The sequence below is a fragment of the Saccopteryx bilineata genome, chromosome 4, assembly GCF_036850765.1.
Source record: "Saccopteryx bilineata isolate mSacBil1 chromosome 4, mSacBil1_pri_phased_curated, whole genome shotgun sequence".
Taxonomy (NCBI): Eukaryota; Metazoa; Chordata; class Mammalia; order Chiroptera; family Emballonuridae; genus Saccopteryx; species Saccopteryx bilineata.
The window spans coordinates 267,500,985-267,519,770 of NC_089493.1; the positions used below are offsets into that span (position 1 = coordinate 267,500,985).

The 18,786-nt window shown below is 42.1% G+C and overlaps 1 protein-coding gene and 1 non-coding gene across 10 annotated transcripts in view; one reads left to right on the plus strand and one right to left on the minus strand.

Moving 5' to 3' along the window:
* Positions 1-273: 273 nt before the first annotated feature.
* Positions 274-18,786, minus strand: part of LOC136334432 (general transcription factor II-I repeat domain-containing protein 2) — a 63,881-nt gene continuing 45,368 nt past the window's right edge. For 8 of the 9 annotated variants that reach the window (XM_066274621.1, XM_066274620.1, XM_066274617.1 and 5 more), the window contains 5 exons: positions 13,109-13,186; positions 11,200-11,283; positions 10,507-10,690; positions 6,782-6,810; positions 274-3,600 (listed from right to left, as the gene is read on the minus strand). In XM_066274621.1, coding sequence (XP_066130718.1) covers positions 1,997-3,600; positions 6,782-6,810; positions 10,507-10,690; positions 11,200-11,283; positions 13,109-13,186 — 1,979 coding nt within the window. In that variant the 3' untranslated portion in view covers positions 274-1,996. The remainder of the gene's footprint in view (positions 3,601-6,781; positions 6,811-10,506; positions 10,691-11,199; positions 11,284-13,108; positions 13,187-18,786) is intronic. The other variant, XM_066274614.1, reaches the window with a different exon arrangement.
* TRNAI-AAU (transfer RNA isoleucine (anticodon AAU)) lies at positions 5,262-5,337 on the plus strand. The gene has a single exon. It is a non-coding gene; the product is annotated as a tRNA-Ile (tRNA).

Sequence of the window (18,786 nt, forward strand, 5' to 3'; positions counted from 1 at the left end):
GTCGCCCCACCCCCACTGTAAACCAGTCCATCCGGGCACTCTTTCCCAGGAAGTGAGCCTCTGAGCTGGCAGGACCCAGCTGCACCTGCAGTCAACCTTCATCTCCCCCGTGTCTGAGGGCATGCTCTCAGGCTCCCACTGGGGTTGTGAGCCTGTGCAGGTAAACACCTGAAAGTTGGCTCTCCCAATTTTTAGAAAATATTCCATAAGGTATTTTGGGGTAAATAAAGTGTACAACTTTCCCTCAAATGGTTCAGCAAAAAATTATGCACATACATTTATGTACACTTTATTCTGTTTCCAAAGCCCTACTGGACCCATTATAGATACTAATTCATTTATACATTTCTAGGCAATGTTGTCCACACAGGAGAGAAAAAGAGGGAGAGAAAGCACATAAATGATAAAACGGGTAAAATGTTGCAGTATAAAAATATGGCTAAAAGGCACATAAGTCTTCATACTATTTTCATTTCTGCACTTTTCTATAAATTTGAATTATTTCAAAATAAAGTTGAAACAACTTGGAATCATGTTAGGTCACAAGGGACACCATTCAAAAGAAGGGGTGATAAATGTGTGTATAGTCATCCTTCGCCATATCACAGTTCACTTTTCATGGTCTCACTGTATCGCTGATTTTTAAATTGTATAAACATAATTTTGTATCGCAGATTTTTCACTATATCGCACGACTGTGTGGTATATAGGTATTTTTATATATTTATTATTTTAATTATTTTTGTGGTAAAATAAGCATTTTCTAGCCTAAAAACTTGAAAGCAATATAAAAAATATTAATTAAAACATACTAAAATAATATTAAAGCGAAATAAAATACGTAGTGTACAGATGAGCTGTAATGCTCTTCCTGGTTGTGCAGTTCATTCATCTCATTGTCATCACCTTCGTCGTCACCAGTACTGCACAGCTAATTCATTATCATCTTCATCATTCAAGTTGGAGTAGATTCACTGGTGAGTACCCATACAGAATTTTATATGTTAAAGTTATGTAGGTTTAAGAGTGTAGAAAGTGTTTAAAAGCATAGGAAGTGTTTATAAGAGTGTGGGAAAGGTTAATAACAGCGTGAGAAAGGTTTATAAGTGTGTGGGGAAGGTTTATAAAGCTGTAAAAATATATAAATAATAAAATAAATATCAGGTCGCTGCTTTGCGAATTTTCGCCTATGGCGGGGGTTCTGGAACCTAACCCCCATGATAGACGAGGGACCGCTGTGCCGATATGCCCCTCATAAATACACACAACTGTCTAGTTCTCTCTGTTCTTTGGTGACTGAACTAAACCTGGAGATGCCAGTCCCATGCCTACAGGGATCAAGCAGGTATGCGAATGAGTGGCACAGACGAGGCATAAGAAAAATCAATTCCTAGAAATACAAGAAAACGTTCTTGATTTTTACTGGACTATAGTGAAGTATAAAATGTAATAAAAAGCCTGGCCAGGCAGTGGCACAGTGATAGAGCATCAGCCTGGGATGCTGAGGACTGAGGCTTGAAACCCTGATGTCACCAGCTTGAGCATGGGCTCACCAGCTTGAATGCGGTATTGCTGACTTGAGTGTGGGATCATAGACATGATCCCAAGGGCGCTGGCTTGAAGCCTAAGGTTGAAGCTTGAAGCCTAAGGTCGCTGGCTTGAGCAAAGGGGACACTGGTTCGGCTGGAGCCCTAGTCAAGGCACATATGAGAAAGCAATCAATGAACAACTATGGTGCCACAACTATGAGCTGATGCTGCTTATCTCTCTGCCTTCCAGTCTGTCTGTCCCTGTCTGTCCACCCCCCTTCTCTCTCTCATTAAAAAAAAAAAGGCATAAAAACAGGTATGACACTGCAAATTATATTTCCGAGTCAGTGAAAAAACTGGGGGGAAAAAACCGGAAACATTTAATAATTCATTTTCCCATCTCCAAATCCTTTGGGCCTGGAGGATTCTAGTCTTATACCCCATGGGGATGGCTGGGAGCACGTTCTTCATGTCGCGATGTGAAGCATGGAGTCCCACTGTGAGTCCTTTAACTGGGAGCAGTATTTTGTTTTACTCAGTTTCATAATGGAAAACAGCTGTTCACAAATGTAGGTACTCCCGAACATGGAGAGAATCTTCGCACAGTGGTTTCTATATCTCGGGTAGCTGGTCCAGAGGTATTTGTAGAATTCCGGTATTCCCACCTTGTCATATTTGGCTTTTAGCACCGAATTGCACTGCAGGTCGATCACCTCCATCTGCAGCGCTTCGTGCACACTCTCGATCTTCACGGAGAAAGGGGAGCTGAACAGGGTCAGCTCACTTTCATAGAGTTTGAAATCGGACAGCCTTTTCTGGAATTCAGTCTTTAAGTCCACAATTTTGGGAATGTAGTTCAGGCCATCACTTTCATTTCTGGAAACTGATTTCAGTGTGGGAAAGTGGGCCAGATTATTCTTCGCCAAATGAGTTTCCCAAAGGCACAGTTTTACCAGAAATGCCTGAATCAAGTCGTACATTTGCGTAACAATTTGTGAATGACCTTGGAGAGATATGTTCAGAGTGTTCAGATGCATTGTCATATCGACCAGGAAGGCCAAGTCTTTGACCCAGTCTTGAGAGCTCAGCTGAGGCAGTGGCTTTCCTCTGGATGACATGAAGGAATCAATTTCTTCCAACGATTCAAAAAATCTCTTGAGCACCAGCCCACGGCTGAGCCACTTAATCTCTGTGTAGTACAGAAGGCTGCCATATTGGCTGTCCAGTTCATAAAGCAAAGTTGTGAACTCGCTGTGGTTCAGTCCACGGGAGCATATCCAGTTCACAGAGTTAACTACCACATTCATGACGTGGTCCATCTTTAACTTCTGAGCACAAAGTGATTCTGGGTGAATAATGCAGCAAACGGACTTCAGATCCGAACCCTTGCAAGTCATTGCCACCTTGGACTTAAGTTTTGTAACAAGTCCATTGTTCGTATCTGTCATGGTGGGGGTGCCAGTTGAGGCCACACTTACTAATTTTGACCAGTCGATATTAAACTTTTTAAGACTTTTCTCAACACGCAAAAATATCTCATTTCCCGATTTTGTACCTGTCATAGGCACTGTATCCAAAAGTTCTTCAGACACATCAAAATTCTCATCAACACCACGGATGAATATGGCCAACTGGGTGGTATTATTAATATCTGTGATCTCATCAATTGCGATAGAGTATGCCACAAATGATTTGACTTTTTCACGTAACTTCTCCAATAAGTTTCCAGTCACATCTTCTACAGGCTGCGAGGCAGCATTTTCATTTGGACTGGGATTTTCAAAGGCTTGTTTTTGCTCAGAACACACAATTTCCGATGACCCTAAGAGGTACTTTCTGAGTCCTTTTTTTAACTCGTGAAGCTTCTCGTCTCGCATCTTCTCAGTATACTGGTCATAGTGCTTACTGTGGTTGGTTTGATAATGGCGTCTCAGGTTGTATTCTTTTGACACAGACATACTCTGTTTGCATATCAAACATGTAGGGATATTCTGCACTTCCACGAAGAAATATGCTCTCTCCCACTTTTCTTGAAATACACGGCCCTCTTGGTCTATCTTTCTTTTTCCTACTTTTGATAGAGACATGGAGACAAGAAATATTTCACTTTTCACTCTACTATTATAAAAAATAGCAACAAAAACATGATGATAAACGGGAGAGAGAGTGGCCAGGGGGCCTGGTTAACTGGAGAGCAACCAGCCCTGCAGAGAGGGACGCTGCCACTCAGCCCCAGCAGACTTCTGCCAGAGGGAAATGGGCCCTCCCTCCCAAGCCGGAGCTTCAGATTTCCAAAGAATACCTGGGAACTGATTTTCATGACACAGTCCCTGGCTTTTTAATAGTGGCCACTAATTGCCATTTTTAAAAGCTTTATGAGCCAAACAAAAGACACCTTTGTTGAAATTCGGTAAGTAGCTCTGCCACATCTGGTTTAAACAGGAATGATTTGAAAATATATTTGCATTTCACATATATTTTTTTCATTTGGTTCTCAAGAGAATTTTGAAATCAGAGAAGGAAACGAACACAGAAGAGAGGTAATTTACCTGCTGCGAGTCACAAAAGACACAGGTGGTAGCCATAGAACAGCACAGAACTTACTTGTTTTACATTTAAAGAACCTGGCCACAATGCAGGTTAGCTTTACTTCACGAGAACACAGACATAAAAATGCACTTTTAGTAGACTTTCAATAGAAAATTAAATGCTTGAACTTGACATCAAATTAAAAACACACAGACACACACACACAGACACACACACACACACAAAGACAGAAAGTCAACTTATTGGTTGGGATGCCTAGGGCTGGAGGTGGGAATGGGAAATGACTGATAGGAATATTTTGGAGGGTAATGGAAATGTTCTAATCTCAGATTGTGGTGATAGATGCACAGGTCCCAAAATGTACTAAAAACTGCTGAATTGTGTATACTCTAAACAAGTGAATTTTCTGGCATGTAAATTATGCCTCAATAAAGTTATTATTTATTTATTTGTTTTTAGTGAGAGGAGGGGAGGAAGAGAGACTCCTGCATGTGCCCCAACTGAGACCCACCCAGCAAGCCCCCTAGGGGGCTATGCTCTGCCCATCTATGGCCCTTGCTCCGTTGCTCAGCAATGGAGCCATTCTTTTTTTAGTGCCTGAGGCAGAGGCCATGAGCCATCCTCAGTGCTGAAGGCTAGCTGAGCTGGCTCTAACCCAGGGGTAGTCAACCTTTTTATACCTACCGCCCACTTTTGTATCTCTGTTAGTAGTAAAATTTTCTAACCGCCCACTGGTTCCACAGTAATGGTGATAACTTTACTTTATAAAATTTATAAAGCAGAGTTACAGCAAGTTAAAGCATATAATAATAATTACCAAGTACTTTATGTCAGATTTTCGCTAAGTTTGGCAGAATAAATCTTTATAAAACAACCTACTATAGTTAAATCTATCTTTTTATTTATACTTTGGTTGCTCTGCTACTGCCCACCATGAAAGCTGGAATGCCCACTAGTGGGTGGTAGGGATCAGGTTGACTACCACTGCTCTAACACGATCTTTATTGAGCTATGGCTGATGGAGAGGAAGAGAGAGAGAGAAAGAGAGAAGAGGGAGGAATGAAGAAGCAGATGGTCGCTTCTCGTATGTGCTCTGACTGGGAATTGAACCTGGGACTTCCACATGCTGGCTGACGTTCTACCACTGAGCCAGGGCCAATAAAGCTATTAAAAATATAAATAGCCCTGGTCGGTTGGCTCAGCGGTAGAGCGTCGGCCTAATGTGCGGAGGACCCGGGTTCGATTCCTGGCCAGGGCACACAGGAGAAGCGCCCGTTTGCTTCTCCACCCCTCCGCCGCGCTTTCCTCTCTGTCTCTCTCTTCCCCTCCCGCAGCCAAGGCTCCATTGGAGCAAAGATGGCCCGGGCGCTGGGGATGGCTCTGTGGCCTCTGCCTCAGGCGCTAGAGTGGCTCTGGTCGCAACATGGCAACGCCCAGGATGGGCAGAGCATCGCCCCCTGGTGGGCAGAGCATCGCCCCTGGTGGGCGTGCCGGGTGGATCCCGGTCCGGCGCATGCGGGAGTCTGTCTGACTGTCTCTCCCTGTTTCCAGCTTCAGAAAAATGGAAAAAAAAAAAAAATATATATATATATATAATCGGTTACCAACCAGACTAGTTTAGGAGTAATAATTTAGCATTAAAAAATGCTTTACTTTCCAAACTTTAAGTGAGGAGGTTCCTTAGTGATTCAAACTCTTGAGAACATCTCTCCACCTTCTGCCTCACTCTATAGGATACTGACTTGGTTGAAAAAAATTTCAGGAAGCTTGACAAGGCGGTGGCACAGTGGATAGAGTGTCAGACTGGGACGCAGAGGACCCAGGTTCAAAACCCTGAGGTCACCGGCTTAAGCATGGGCTCATCTGGCTTGAGTGCAGGCTTACCAGCTTCAGTGTGAGGTTGCTGGCTTGAGCATGGGATCATAGACATGACCCCATGGTTGCTGGCTTAAGCCCAAAGGTCACTGGCTTGAAGCCCAAGATCGCTGGCTTGAGCTCAAGGTCTCTGGCTTAAGCAAGGGGTCATTCGCTCTGCGGCAGCCCCCGGTCAAGGCACATATGAGAAAGCAATCAATGAACAACTAAGAAGACTAAGGAGCCTCAACAAAAAATGGATTCTTCTCATCTCCTTCCTGTCTGTCCCTACCTGTCCCTCTCTCTGTCTCTGTCACACACAGAAAAAATTTTAAGGAAGACATTCAAAATATTTAACTGACAGAGTGTCTGGGGCAATTCTCAATCAGAACAGATGTCAACCTCAGCACTGGGGGATGGGTCAGGGGGGATTCTGGGAGCACCTCTGCGCTAGGTAGTACCCCTTCTGGTTCTGAATTATGGGAGTTTGAGGGTGGGGGCTCCAGGGGGTGGGGTTGGGGTGGATAGACAGTCACTAACTACCAATTGAGATGCAGAAGCCCATTATTATATGACCCTTGACCATAAAGGGCTCAAAAATCATATCACATACAGTCTGCTGTGAAGCAAACTCCATCAACTGATGTGTGAAACAAAATGCCTGGCTAATAAAACTCAAGGAACAGAATTAAACAACTTTGCAACAAGCAAAAAAAGTAAAATGCATATAAAGAGCAGCATGCTTTGCTCTAAGGCTCAAGAAGCAAGGGACCCATGGTCACTTCCCACTAAGACACATCCCACCACACTGCAGTTGCTGGAATGATCTCACCACCCCAAATACTCACCGTTGCTAAATTCAAGGCCTGGAAGTGGTCTGAAGAGAAAGAGACATTGGTGAATGCAACAACGTTCATTTTTCCTCTTCTGTCCATTTCAGTTCTATTTGATAAACTTTTGTGAATGTTAATTCTATGCTAGGCAGTGGGAAATAAAACTGAGACAGGCTTCCCATGGCTACCAAACAGAAACAGGGACACGCAGCTTGCAGAAGCAGAATACAGTGGTCCCTCGTCTGTCGCAGGGGTTAGGTTCCAAAACCCCCCGTGATAGGCGAAAATCCACGAAATAGTGACCTGATATTTATTTTATTATTTACATATATATTTTAGGGCTTTATAAACCCTCCCTACACTCTTGTAAACCTTTCCCACACTGTTATTAACCTTTCCCACACTCTTATAAACACTTCTTATGCTCTTAAACACTTTCTACACTCTTAAGTCTACGTAATTTTAACAACATATAAAATTCTATATGGGTACTCACCAGTGAATATACTACAACTTGAATGATGAAGATGGTGATGAATTAGCTGTGCAGTACGGATGACAATGAAGGTGATGATGATGAGATGAATGCACTGCACAGCCAAGAAGAGCATTACAGCTCTACTGATGGTGCCACTTCATCAGGCGCTTCATCAGGTGGTGCAGTATCTTTGCACTCGTCCATAACTTCTGTTTTCACTAAAAGCACAGGTGTAACTGGCGTCTTCTGAGTGAGGAACATAGTTACAGGGAGTTGTTGGCGTTGCTTTTTCTTCTGGGCAAGAAGGTTTTTGTAAACTGACATGCCACCCTCAACTGTATTTGAGAACTGCAATGAACGAAGCATCTGGGGGTCCCATTCTTGAGCCACTCGCTGAAGCTCTTTGGCCATTCTGACCATGGTTGTGAGGCGATCGAGTGTTAGGCCAACCTCCTCTTCTTCTTCAATACCTAGTTCCTCTTGTTCCTCTTCCTCTTCTTCGTTTGCTGACTTAGTCATCTCCATCAGGTCTTCGTCCGTTAATGGTTGTGAGTGGGCATCGATCAGGTCATTAATGTCATCAGGAGTCATATCATTGAAGCCATCTCCTCCCAGTAGTTTTGCCAGCTCCACAGCCTTATCTACCGCAGAGTGATGGACTTCATCAGGAGAGAATCCCCTACAATCGTGGACCACTTCTGGCCACAGTTTTTTCCAGCTGGCATTTAAAGTTTCACTCTTCATCTCCTTTATGGACTTCTGAATATTTAGGAGACATGATGCAATAGTGTAGTCATGCCAGTATGCCTTTAGTGAGAAGTCTTCCTCAGAATCCATAGCTTCAACAAGGTATTGCAGGGCGTTTCGGGTATAGAGAGCCTTAAAAGCGCGTATAACACCTTGATCCATGGGCTGAATCAATGATGTGGTGTTTGGTGGCAAGAACTCTATCTGTACACCATCATATGACAGATCAACAGCATGGCCTCCAACATTGTCCATGGTCAGAAGCACTTTGAATTCGAGGCCTTTCTCTGCCAGGTAAAGCTTGACCTCTGGGATAAAGCACTGGTGGAACCAATCCGTCGTGAGGAGTTTCGTGATCCAGGCCTTGGGGTTGTGCATCCAGTACACAGGTAACAGATTCTTATTTTTGTTTTTTAGGGCCCTTGGGTTTTTTGACTTATAAATAAGCCCTGGCTTTATCATAAAGCCTGCAGCATTCCCACACATAATCAAAGTTACACGATCTTTATGGGCCTTAAATCCAGGGGCTTTGGTTTCATCCTTCATAATAAAAGTGCGAGACGGCATTCGCTTCCAGAATAAGCCCGTTCCGTCTGTATTGAAAACTTGTTCAGGCTTATAGCCCCCTTCTTTGATGATGGTTTTGAATGTGTTGTTCACGTACTCCTCGGCTCCAGCTTTATCCACAGAGGCAGCTTCTCCATGCAGAGAAACACTCTTAAGTCCAAAGCGTTTCTGAAACTTGTCAAACCAGCCCCTGCTGGCATTGAATGGGGTTTTTCTCGAGGGAGAAGCACTCGATGGTCCTGCTCCTGCATCGTCGTCCTTGTCACCTTCTCGAACATCACCGCTTTCAGCAAAAGTTTCGTAAAGCTTCTTGGCCTTCGTGCGTATGGTGTTGGTATCCAGCAAGATATTCTTCTTCCTGCAGTAACTGATCCACAGGGCCAATGCAGACTCCATCCTCACAATGGCCTTATTGCGGGAAGTTACCACCCTCTTTGCAGTCTTGTTAAAAGACACTGCTGCTGTTGTCCTTATATTCTTTTCGTCCTTCTTTATGTAGCGAACCGAAGATTCATTGATCCCGTAATGGCGGCCTACAGCCGCGTAGCTTCTCCCTTCCTTTAGCATGTCGAGGAGTTCCACCTTTTCTGCGATGGTAAGCATCTTCCTCTGGCGCTTGGGTTCGGTGCCAGAAGTCTTAGAAGGCGCAGAGCGTTTGTGCGACATCGTAGGGCTTGAAATAAATTCAATTTTTTACGAAAATTTCACAAAAACACAACACCGCAGAGCAACACTATGTGCAGCGATCAGATGTTGATGTGAAATGGACAAGGCGAGATGCTGAATACATGCTATATGCGGGAGATGAAGGAGACTGATGCTATGGTCGCTGAGCCAATCAGTGCCCAGGATACAGAACACAGTGCTCTGGTTGGTTGCCTCCCATCCATCAGCCAATAATGTGCTGTGTACGATTTCACGTGAGCAAACTAGCTCAAGCGGAAGCGGCTGTAGCTGCGTTTTTCATTCGTGCAAGTCTTTGTCTATTTATCTGCTGTATGCTATGTATTTTATTTCGATTTAATATTCTTTTCATATGTTTTAATTTTTTAAATAAAATTTTAATATTGTTTTTAATTTTTTAGGCTAGAAAATGTTTATTTTACTGCAAAAATTATTAAAATAATAAATATATAAAAATACCTAAACCCAGTAGTCCCTCGTTTAGCATGGGGGTTAGGTTCCAGAACCCACTGTGATAGGTGAAAATCCATGAAGCAGTGACCTTATATTTATTTTATTTTTTATATATATTTTAAGGCTTTATAAACCCTCCCTACAATCTTGTAAACCTTTCCCACACTGTTATTAACCTTTCTCACGCTCTTATAAACACTTCTCATGCTCTTAAACACTTTCTACACTCTTAAACTTACATAATTTTAACAACATATAAAATTCTATATGGGTACTCACCAGTGAATACTAATGTGTTTTAATTAATATTTTTTATACTTTTTTATGTTGTTTTCTATTTTTTAGGCTAGAAAATGCTTATTTTATCACAAAAATAATTAAAATAATAAATATATAAAAGTATCTATATATCACAAAATCCCACAATATAGCAAAAAAACCACAATACAAAATTAGATATATACAATTTAAAAATCCACGATACAGTGAGACCGTGAAAAGTGAACCGCAATATGGTAAGGGACGACTGTATACTGCAAAATCCCGCGATATAGTGAAAAATCCGCGATACAGAATTAGATATATACAATTTAAAAATCTGCGATACAGTGAGACCGTGAAAAGTGAACTATGATATGGCGAGGGACGACTGTACAATAAAATGAGTTGAGGCAGCTTGGCACAACAGTGGGCTGCAGGTACCTACTGCCCACCCCCTAGGTTAAAAGTCCTTAAACCCCCGCTTGTCCACTTCGGGCAAGTTACCATCTTTAGATTCATTCTCGTGACCAACAGGGGAACTCTCACCTACCTAATGACTGTGAATTTAATAAATTCTGCGGCTTCCAAGATCCTTCTCATGGAGCTGATTTCCAGGTAACCAGGGGCTTTGAATACCACCCCTGGGGGCATGCCATCGATGACCACACAACCAGGGTTGAATGTGATTTTCCTGTATGGAACTTTCACAGGAAAATCCACTCCGATGGCTTCACCTGTGATGAGACAAAGAGCAAAAAATTAGTTGTGTTTGTCATTTTACTTTACTCAAAACATGCTTTATTTTTAATGTCAAGATTTTAAAATCATTCAGATCAAGTGACAACACTGGTGATCAGCCATTATTACTTTAATTTCCAGTAGTACTATGATGTATGAATAATCTTACTAATTTTGCAATTGGCAATGGGTAGTATAGCAGACTCAGTTTCTCTATCCATTAAATAGGTATTATCATAGTATCTACTGAAAAAGGTTTTTGTGAGGACACATGTTTAATCATGTGTTAAAACAATGTTCTATCGTGGTAAGAATGCAGATCAACGATAGCTATTATTATTATGATTGTAATTAGTGTTTCTATATAAATTCTCTCAGTAAAAATACAAACTAATTTTGATTATAGCTCCTTTACAGAAAGATTAGTTTCTTAGATAAAGTATTCAATTAAGAAGAAATATTTCAGAGATATAAATTCTAGATACGCAATGATATAAAAACTCACCAAATTTTCGGCTAAAGAGGTCATTGACTTGTTCCCTTAGTTGTTTTATCTTTTCTATGCTTGATAATCTTTCCTTCTCGTTATCTAAAAATAATTAAACAAACAAGCAAACTAGGATTATTAATGTATTTTCCCCCAAGAAAGCTGTTGGAGGAAATGCCTGGTAGCATATGAAAAAGCACTTTACCTGGCTTATCATTCAGTTTAGTTTTAGCAAAAATTAAGCATTTTGGAAATGAATAAATGGAAGTCACTGGAGATGGTATAGAACTTCCCAAATTATACCTCTATATAAACATACTACTACTACTTTCAGAAACATTTTCACTATCATGAAAGATGTGATGTCTACTTTTGCTACTACTCTTCAACATTATACTAGAAATCCTAGCCAATGCAATATAAAAAGAAGAGAATAGTTTTCAATACTTAAAATTTTTATTCTATTTAATTTTTAAAAAGGTTTTATTTGTTGATTTTAGAGAGAGGAGAGAGAAAAAGTGGGGGAAGGAGAGGAAAGCATCAACTCATAGTAGTTGCTTCTCATGTGCCTTGACCTGGCCTGGGGTTTTTAACTGGTGACCTCAGCATTCCAGGTCGACAATTTATATACTGCTCCACCACAGATCAGGCTCTATTTAATTTTTTTTTAAGTGAGAGAGAGAGAGAGATAAAAAGAGACAGAGAGAAAGACAGGAAGGGAGAGAGATGAGAAGCATTGGCTTGTAGTTGTGTTACTTCAGTTCATTGATTGCTTCTCATATGTGTCTTGACCCAGGGGGCTCAAGCCAAGCCAGTGACCCCTTGCTCAAGCCAGTGACCTTGGGATCATATTGATGATCCCAGGCTCAAGTGGGCGACCCTGTGTTCAAGCTGGTAAGCCTGCGCTCAAGCCAGATGAGCCCATGCTCAAGTCGGCGACCTCGGGGTTTCGAACCTGGAACCTCAGCATCCCAGGCCAACGTTCTATCCACTTCACCACACTGGCCAGGCTCTACTTACGGTAATATTGAATAAAGCAATGTCGTGATTCAAAATTCAAGAGATATAAAATAGTACATAGTGAAATGTCTCTCTCCCATTCCTATCTCAGCTTTCAGTTTCCTTCTCTGGAGGAGTATGCTATTAGAGTCTGTTGTATCTCTCCAGATATATTACATACATTTATTCGGAAAAGGAGATTAGTTGATGGACAGCAAATAAACTTCACCTCTATGGCCAATTCCAATTCAATGGCAGCTAGTGCTTGGAGTGATCTGTCCTGGGTGTATTTTCTTGGTAACGCCAGAGCATGGCTTGGAGAGCAACAGATCCGATTAACAATGTTTGAAATAAGCAAGGTATCTAGTGTGGGAATGTGCAGCACATTTTATATTCCTGAATTGTCATTCCACAGTTGATAGGATGAACTAAGGAAAAAAACAACAAAACTCCAAGAGACTAATCCATTCTATTTGGTTAAAATACAACAAAATAGCCCTGGCCGGTTGGCTCAGTGGTAGAGCATCGGCCTGGCGTGCAGGAGTCCCAGGTTCGATTCCTGGCCAGGGTACACAGGAGAAGCGCCCATCTGCTTCTACACCCCTCCCCCTCTCCTTCCTCTCTGTCTCTCTCTTCCCCTCCCGCAGTCAAGGCTCCATTGGAGCAAAGTTGGCCCGGGCACTGAGGATGGCTCTATGGCCTCTGCCTCAGGCACTAGAATGGCTCTGGTTGCAACAGAGTAATGCCCCAAATGGGCAGCGCATTGTCCCCTGGTGGGCGTGCCGGGTGGATCCCGGTTGGGCGCATACAGGAGTCTATCTAACTGCCTTCCTGTTTCCAACTTCAGAAAAAAGAAAAAAGAAAAGAAAAAAATACAACAAAATAAAAAATATAATATAAATTATGATAGCCAAATAAACTTCCCTACCTGGAACTGCCACCTGAACGATGTTAAGATCTTCAACACCTGCTGCAGAGCTTGTAATATTGGATGAATCTGTGTTTCCTTAAAACAGAAACTGAAATTTAGAACTTAGAGAAAATTAGACCTATTCTCTAAAATGTCAAAGTGCCATTACTCAGACGCCCAGAATAAAATTTTTTTAGATTTTGAGAACATTTAGCTGCAGGAAAATAAGACGGCTTGGCATTAATGATATTTGAGTCTCTGCAGGTTAATGGTTATGTCAGGGGGGAAAGGGCACAGTTTTATTTAGTTCATAGGCCCCAATACTTCAGTCAGCCAATCTAGATTTTAAAAGAAGGATGTTTAAAAGTATATTTCCTTTGTTTTTATTCTTAGTTTAAAGGGAGGGGGGAAAGGAAATAAGACATTTTAAAAAATGTTTATGTATTGATTTTAGAGAGAGAGGAAGTAAGAGAGAGAGAGAGAGAGAGAGAGACAGCAACACTGAGCTGCTCCTGTATGTGCCTTGACCGGGGATCGAACTGGCAACCTCTGCGCTTTGGGACGACACTCCAACCAACTGAGCAATCAGGTCAGGGCGGAAATAAGACATTTAAATGTGTCCAAGAGGACATTTGGGGCTACCAGACATTCTATGAAAAATGACTTAATACAGTCACGGAAACGCTCAGACAGGGTAAATAGTAAAAGCAGCATTGATGTCAGTGTTTGTTGGTCAAATGATAAACACAACATTCACTTAAGTTCTAGGGGAGAAATGTATATGAGCCTGTCTAGTCCTACCCCAGGAACTTACAGCTCAGTCCATGTGTCGTGTGAATGATCACTTGGGTGTTTGAGATGATGCATCTGAAGCCCTGGCAGCCCTGGTAGATGGCTCAGTGGATAAAGTGGCGGCACAGTGTGCCAAGGTTGTGGGTTTGAGCCCCGGTCCGGGCACATATGAGAGTTGTGCACACGATGAGTGCACAACTAAATGAAGCTACAAGTTGATGCTTCTCTCTGTCTCTCTCTCTTTCCACCTCCCCCTCCATTCCTGTCCTCCTTTCTTCTCTCTCTTAAATCAATGGAAAATTTAACACCCCCCTCCAAAAAAAAAAAAAAAAAAACCCAGAGAGATGATGCCTGTGAAGAGCAAGAATTCAGAGGGACACAAGGAGCCACACTGGCGACAAAAGCCCCCAGGTTTTCTGCAGTGTTCCCTGCTGCTTCAAACACAGAAATTCTGGAGGAAATGTGGGAAAATTTGCAGTTCTTTTCCTCAAAAGTAGTCATTTTCCAATCAATCTAATAAATCCTAGAAGGTCTGATTTTTTTTTTTTTTACAGAGACAGAGAGTCAGAGAGAGGGACAGACAGACAGGAACGGAGAGAGATGAGAAGCATCAGTCATCAGTTTTTCGTTGCGACACCTTAGTTGTTCATTGATTGCTTTCTCATATGTGCCTTGACCGTGGGGCTACAGCAAACCGAGTAACCCCTTGCTCGAGCCAGCGACCTTGGGTCCAAGCTGGTGAGCTTTGCTCAAACCAGATGAACCCGTGCTCAAGCTGGCAACCTCGAGGGTCTCAAACCTGGGTCCTCTGCATCCCAGTCCGACGCTCTGTCCACTGGGCCACTGCCTGGTCAGACGGAAGGTTTGATTCTTAATAGTGAGCTTCAACATTAAGGGATTACTGAAACCACAGTGAGGTTCCATCATCACCTTGAAATAAGAAAATCTTTCAGAGTACTTGGTGCCATTGAGCCTCCAAAACACCCAGGACCAAATTCAGGCTCTCAGACTCGAGAGAGAGAGAGACCCACAGAGGAGGAGTTATGTTCTAACGAAGTGCTAGTGTTTTATCATCAAAACTGTCTTCTCAAACTATAAAGATGTCACAAAACACCAAACACAATTTAAAAATTGATCAAAATTCAATGATAATTAATGTATAAACTGGCAGTTAATCTATTTTCATAACCCTGCAGATTTCAAATAAACGAATGGCATTTTCACTAATAGGTCCATGTCTTAACTTCTCTAAACTTTCACTTTCCATGAACAATGACTCTTGACTGCTCAATAACCTTGTAAGTTAGTTTAAAACTGCCCATCTGGTTTATATTTTATGAGCCATTAAGAATAATCTTTGTCAGATGAAGGACAAGAGCACTCCAACAAGGACCTTCCAAAAGCTTTTAGTCTTTTGCTAAATGCTTTGCGAGATTAGTAGCTAAATTATTTGCCAGATAATTTGTGGCTAATTCTTTAAAAAGACTTCTTTCCAGAACAATAGGGTTCCCGTGCAATCGTGATGCTCCACGTGACAGCAGCAGAGTGTAGGGACTACTTTGGAGAACATTTCCAGCATTCAAATCACTGTTGGACTTTGATTCCAATGTGGGATTCTTTTTTTTTTTTTTTTTTGGAGACAGAGACAGAGATAAGGATAGATAGAAACAGACAGATAGGAAGGGAGAGAGATGAGAAGCATCAATTCTTCATTGTGGCACCTTAGTTGTTCATTGATTGCTTTCTCATATGTGCCTTGACTGGGGGGGCTACAGCAGAGTGAGTGACCCCTTGCTCAAGCCAGCAACCTTGGGCTCAAGCCAGTGACCTTGTGCTTCAAGCCAGTGATCTTTGGGCTCAAGCTAGTGACCATACAGTCATGTTTATGACTTCACTCTCAAGCCAGTGACCCTGTGCTCAAGCTGATGAGCCTGCACTCAAGCCAGATGAGTCCATACTCAAGCCAGCGACCTCGGGGTTTCGAACCTGAAACCTCTGTGCCCCAATCTGATGTTCCATCCACTGCACCACCGCCTGGTCAGGCCTTCTTCTCTTTATAGTCTTTAAAGTACTTTAAGAAAACAATCCATGTGTCCATCAGTAAAAGAATGAATAAACTGTGTTTTCTACACAGAATGGAATACTATTCAGAGTTAATAAGGAAGTTTGACATATGCTGCAACATGTATAAACCCTGAAGATTTTCAGTGAAAGAAGCCAAACAGCAAGGTCACATACTGTATAATTCTACCAATATGAAAAATATAGGCTAGGTGACTCCATAGAGACAGAAAGTAAATCGCTGGTTGGCAGGGTTGGTCGGTGGGAGTGGAGAAGAGGGTGGAACTGTTCGAAGTGTGTGAGGTGTTACTTTGGGGAGATGACAATGTTTCAGAACTAGATAGAGTGGGGCTGGTCACACAACATTTTGAATGTACTACAAATGCTATTGAATTGTTCACTCTAAAATGGTTAATTTTACATTACTTTAATTTCACCTCATTAAAAAATTTTAAAGTAATTTAAGAGTTTCCTTTGGTGAAATTTTAAGGAAAAAAAACCCTCACTGTATGGCTCAGAATGGTGGAGACTGATGCCACATTGACACCTTGTGATGACTTTGAAAGGGACCGTGTATATATATGTTTTATCCGTAAACCTACTCAGGCCCCGATGACTTGAAGTACAGATGAGTCAGTAGAAATCTATCCTCAAGAATGGAAAATCCATCCGTGGGTCAGGACATCATCCCTGGACAGGAAGCATCTCTGCTGTGCTCGGTGACCCTGACCGCATCACACAGAATTTCTAGGACAGATATCAGGGCTTAAACACAGCAGAAGCAGTCCATTCACACAGACCCAATTGATTCTGAATTTCCCCCCCTAACACTTAAGTAATAATGCACTTTCTGTGGAGAATTAGAGAAACAGTGAAGGTAAAAGGAAGAAAAGTAAAATCCTGCATAATTCCCATACTGTTGATACAGTGTTTGTATTTCCTTTTACTTTTTTTATATAGTTTTCTTTTTTAAAAAATAACTTTTTACTTTTCAATTACAGTTGACATATAACATTAGTTTCCCCGAGTACAGCATAGTGATTAGACATTTGTATAACTTACAAAGTGATTACCCAATAAATCTAGTACCCATCTGACACCATACATAGTTACTAAAACATTGTTGACAATATCCCCATGACTATTTTGTAACTACCAATTAGTACATCTTAAGCCCTTCTCCCTTTTCACCCATTCCTCCAACCCCTCTCTCATCTGGCAACAGTCAAAATGGTCCCTGTACCTATGAGCTTGTTTCTGTTTTCTTTGTTTGTTCTTTAGATTTTCACATATAAGTGAAATCTTATGGTATTTGTCTTTTTCTCTCTGAATTATTTCACTGAGCATAACACCCTCTAGGTCCATCCATGCTGCAGATGGCAAGATTTCACTGTATATGGAATATTACTTTATCCATTCATCTATTGATGGACACTTCGGTTGCTTCCATATCTTGGCTATTGTAAATAATGTGATAAACATATGGATGTATATGTCTTTTCAAATTAGTGTTTTAGGTTTCTTTGGGTAAATACCTAGAAGTGGAATTTCTGGGTTCATTTATCTCTTGCTATAACCTTTGTTTAAAGTCTATTTTGTCTGGTATAAGTATTACTACTCTAGCTTTTCTTTTTTCTTTCATTTTCATGAAATATCTTTTTCTTTTCTTTTTTTATTAACTGAGAGGCAGGGAAGCAGAGTGACTGACTCCCACATGTGGGATCCACCCCGGAAGCCCCCTTCCTGGCATTGCTCTGCCCATCTGGCCCATTGCTCCATTGTCTGGCAACGGAGCTATTTTTAGCGCCTGAGGTGAGGTAGTGGAGCCGTCCTCAGGACCAGGGGCCAGCTTGCTTGGACCAATTGAGCCATGGCTGCTGGAGAAAAAGAGAGAGGCAGGGAGAAAGAGAGAGAGAGAGAGAAGGGAGAAGGGAGAAGGGGAGGGGTAGAGAAGAGATTGGCGCTTCTCTTGTGTGCCCTGAATGGGAATCGAACCTGGGACATCCACAGGCTGGCTGATGCTCTACCACTGGGCCAACTGGCCAGAGCCTGAAATATCTTTTTCTTTTCCTTTACTTTCATTCTCTGTATGTCTTCTGAAGTAAGTCTCTTATAAACAGTACGTGTCTTATTTTCTTTTTTTCTTTTTTTTTAGTGAAAGACAGAGAGAGAGGAAGAGACAAGAAGCATCAACTCGTAGTTGTGGCACTTTAGTTGTTGATTGATTGCTTCTCATACATCCCTTGACCTGGGTGTTCCAGCCAAGCCAGTAACCCCTTGCTCAAGCCAGTAACCTCTGGGCTCAAGCCAGCGACCACTGGATCGTTTTGATGACCCAGTGCTCAAGCCAGTGACCACACACTCAAGCTGGCTAGCCTGCGCTCAAGCCTGTGACCTCAATGTTCCAGGTTGATTCTCTCTCCACTGCACCACCACAGGTCAGGCTGTATAAATCTTTTTTTTTTTTTAATTTTATTTATTCATTTTTAGAGAAGGAGAGAGAGACAGAGAGAGAGAAGGGGGGAGGAGCTGGAAGCATCAACTCCCATATGTGCCTTGACCAGGCAAGCCCAGGGTTTCGAACCGGCTACCTCAGCATTTCCAGGTCGACGCTTTATCCACTGCGCCACCACAGGTCAGGCTGTATAAATCTTTTTAAAATCACACTTTGAAGATCGTTTCCTTTAGATACTTCTACTTGAACTGAGTTCACTGATTCCAGGCCTGATCAGTTCTTTTTTAGCTGCTTACCACACTCCAGGAGAGGAATGTCACTGAGGAAACCGGTCCTTTCGCTCCCTTTCCCTTCTCCTGTCCCTCCGCCTTTCACCCCTTCCTCACTT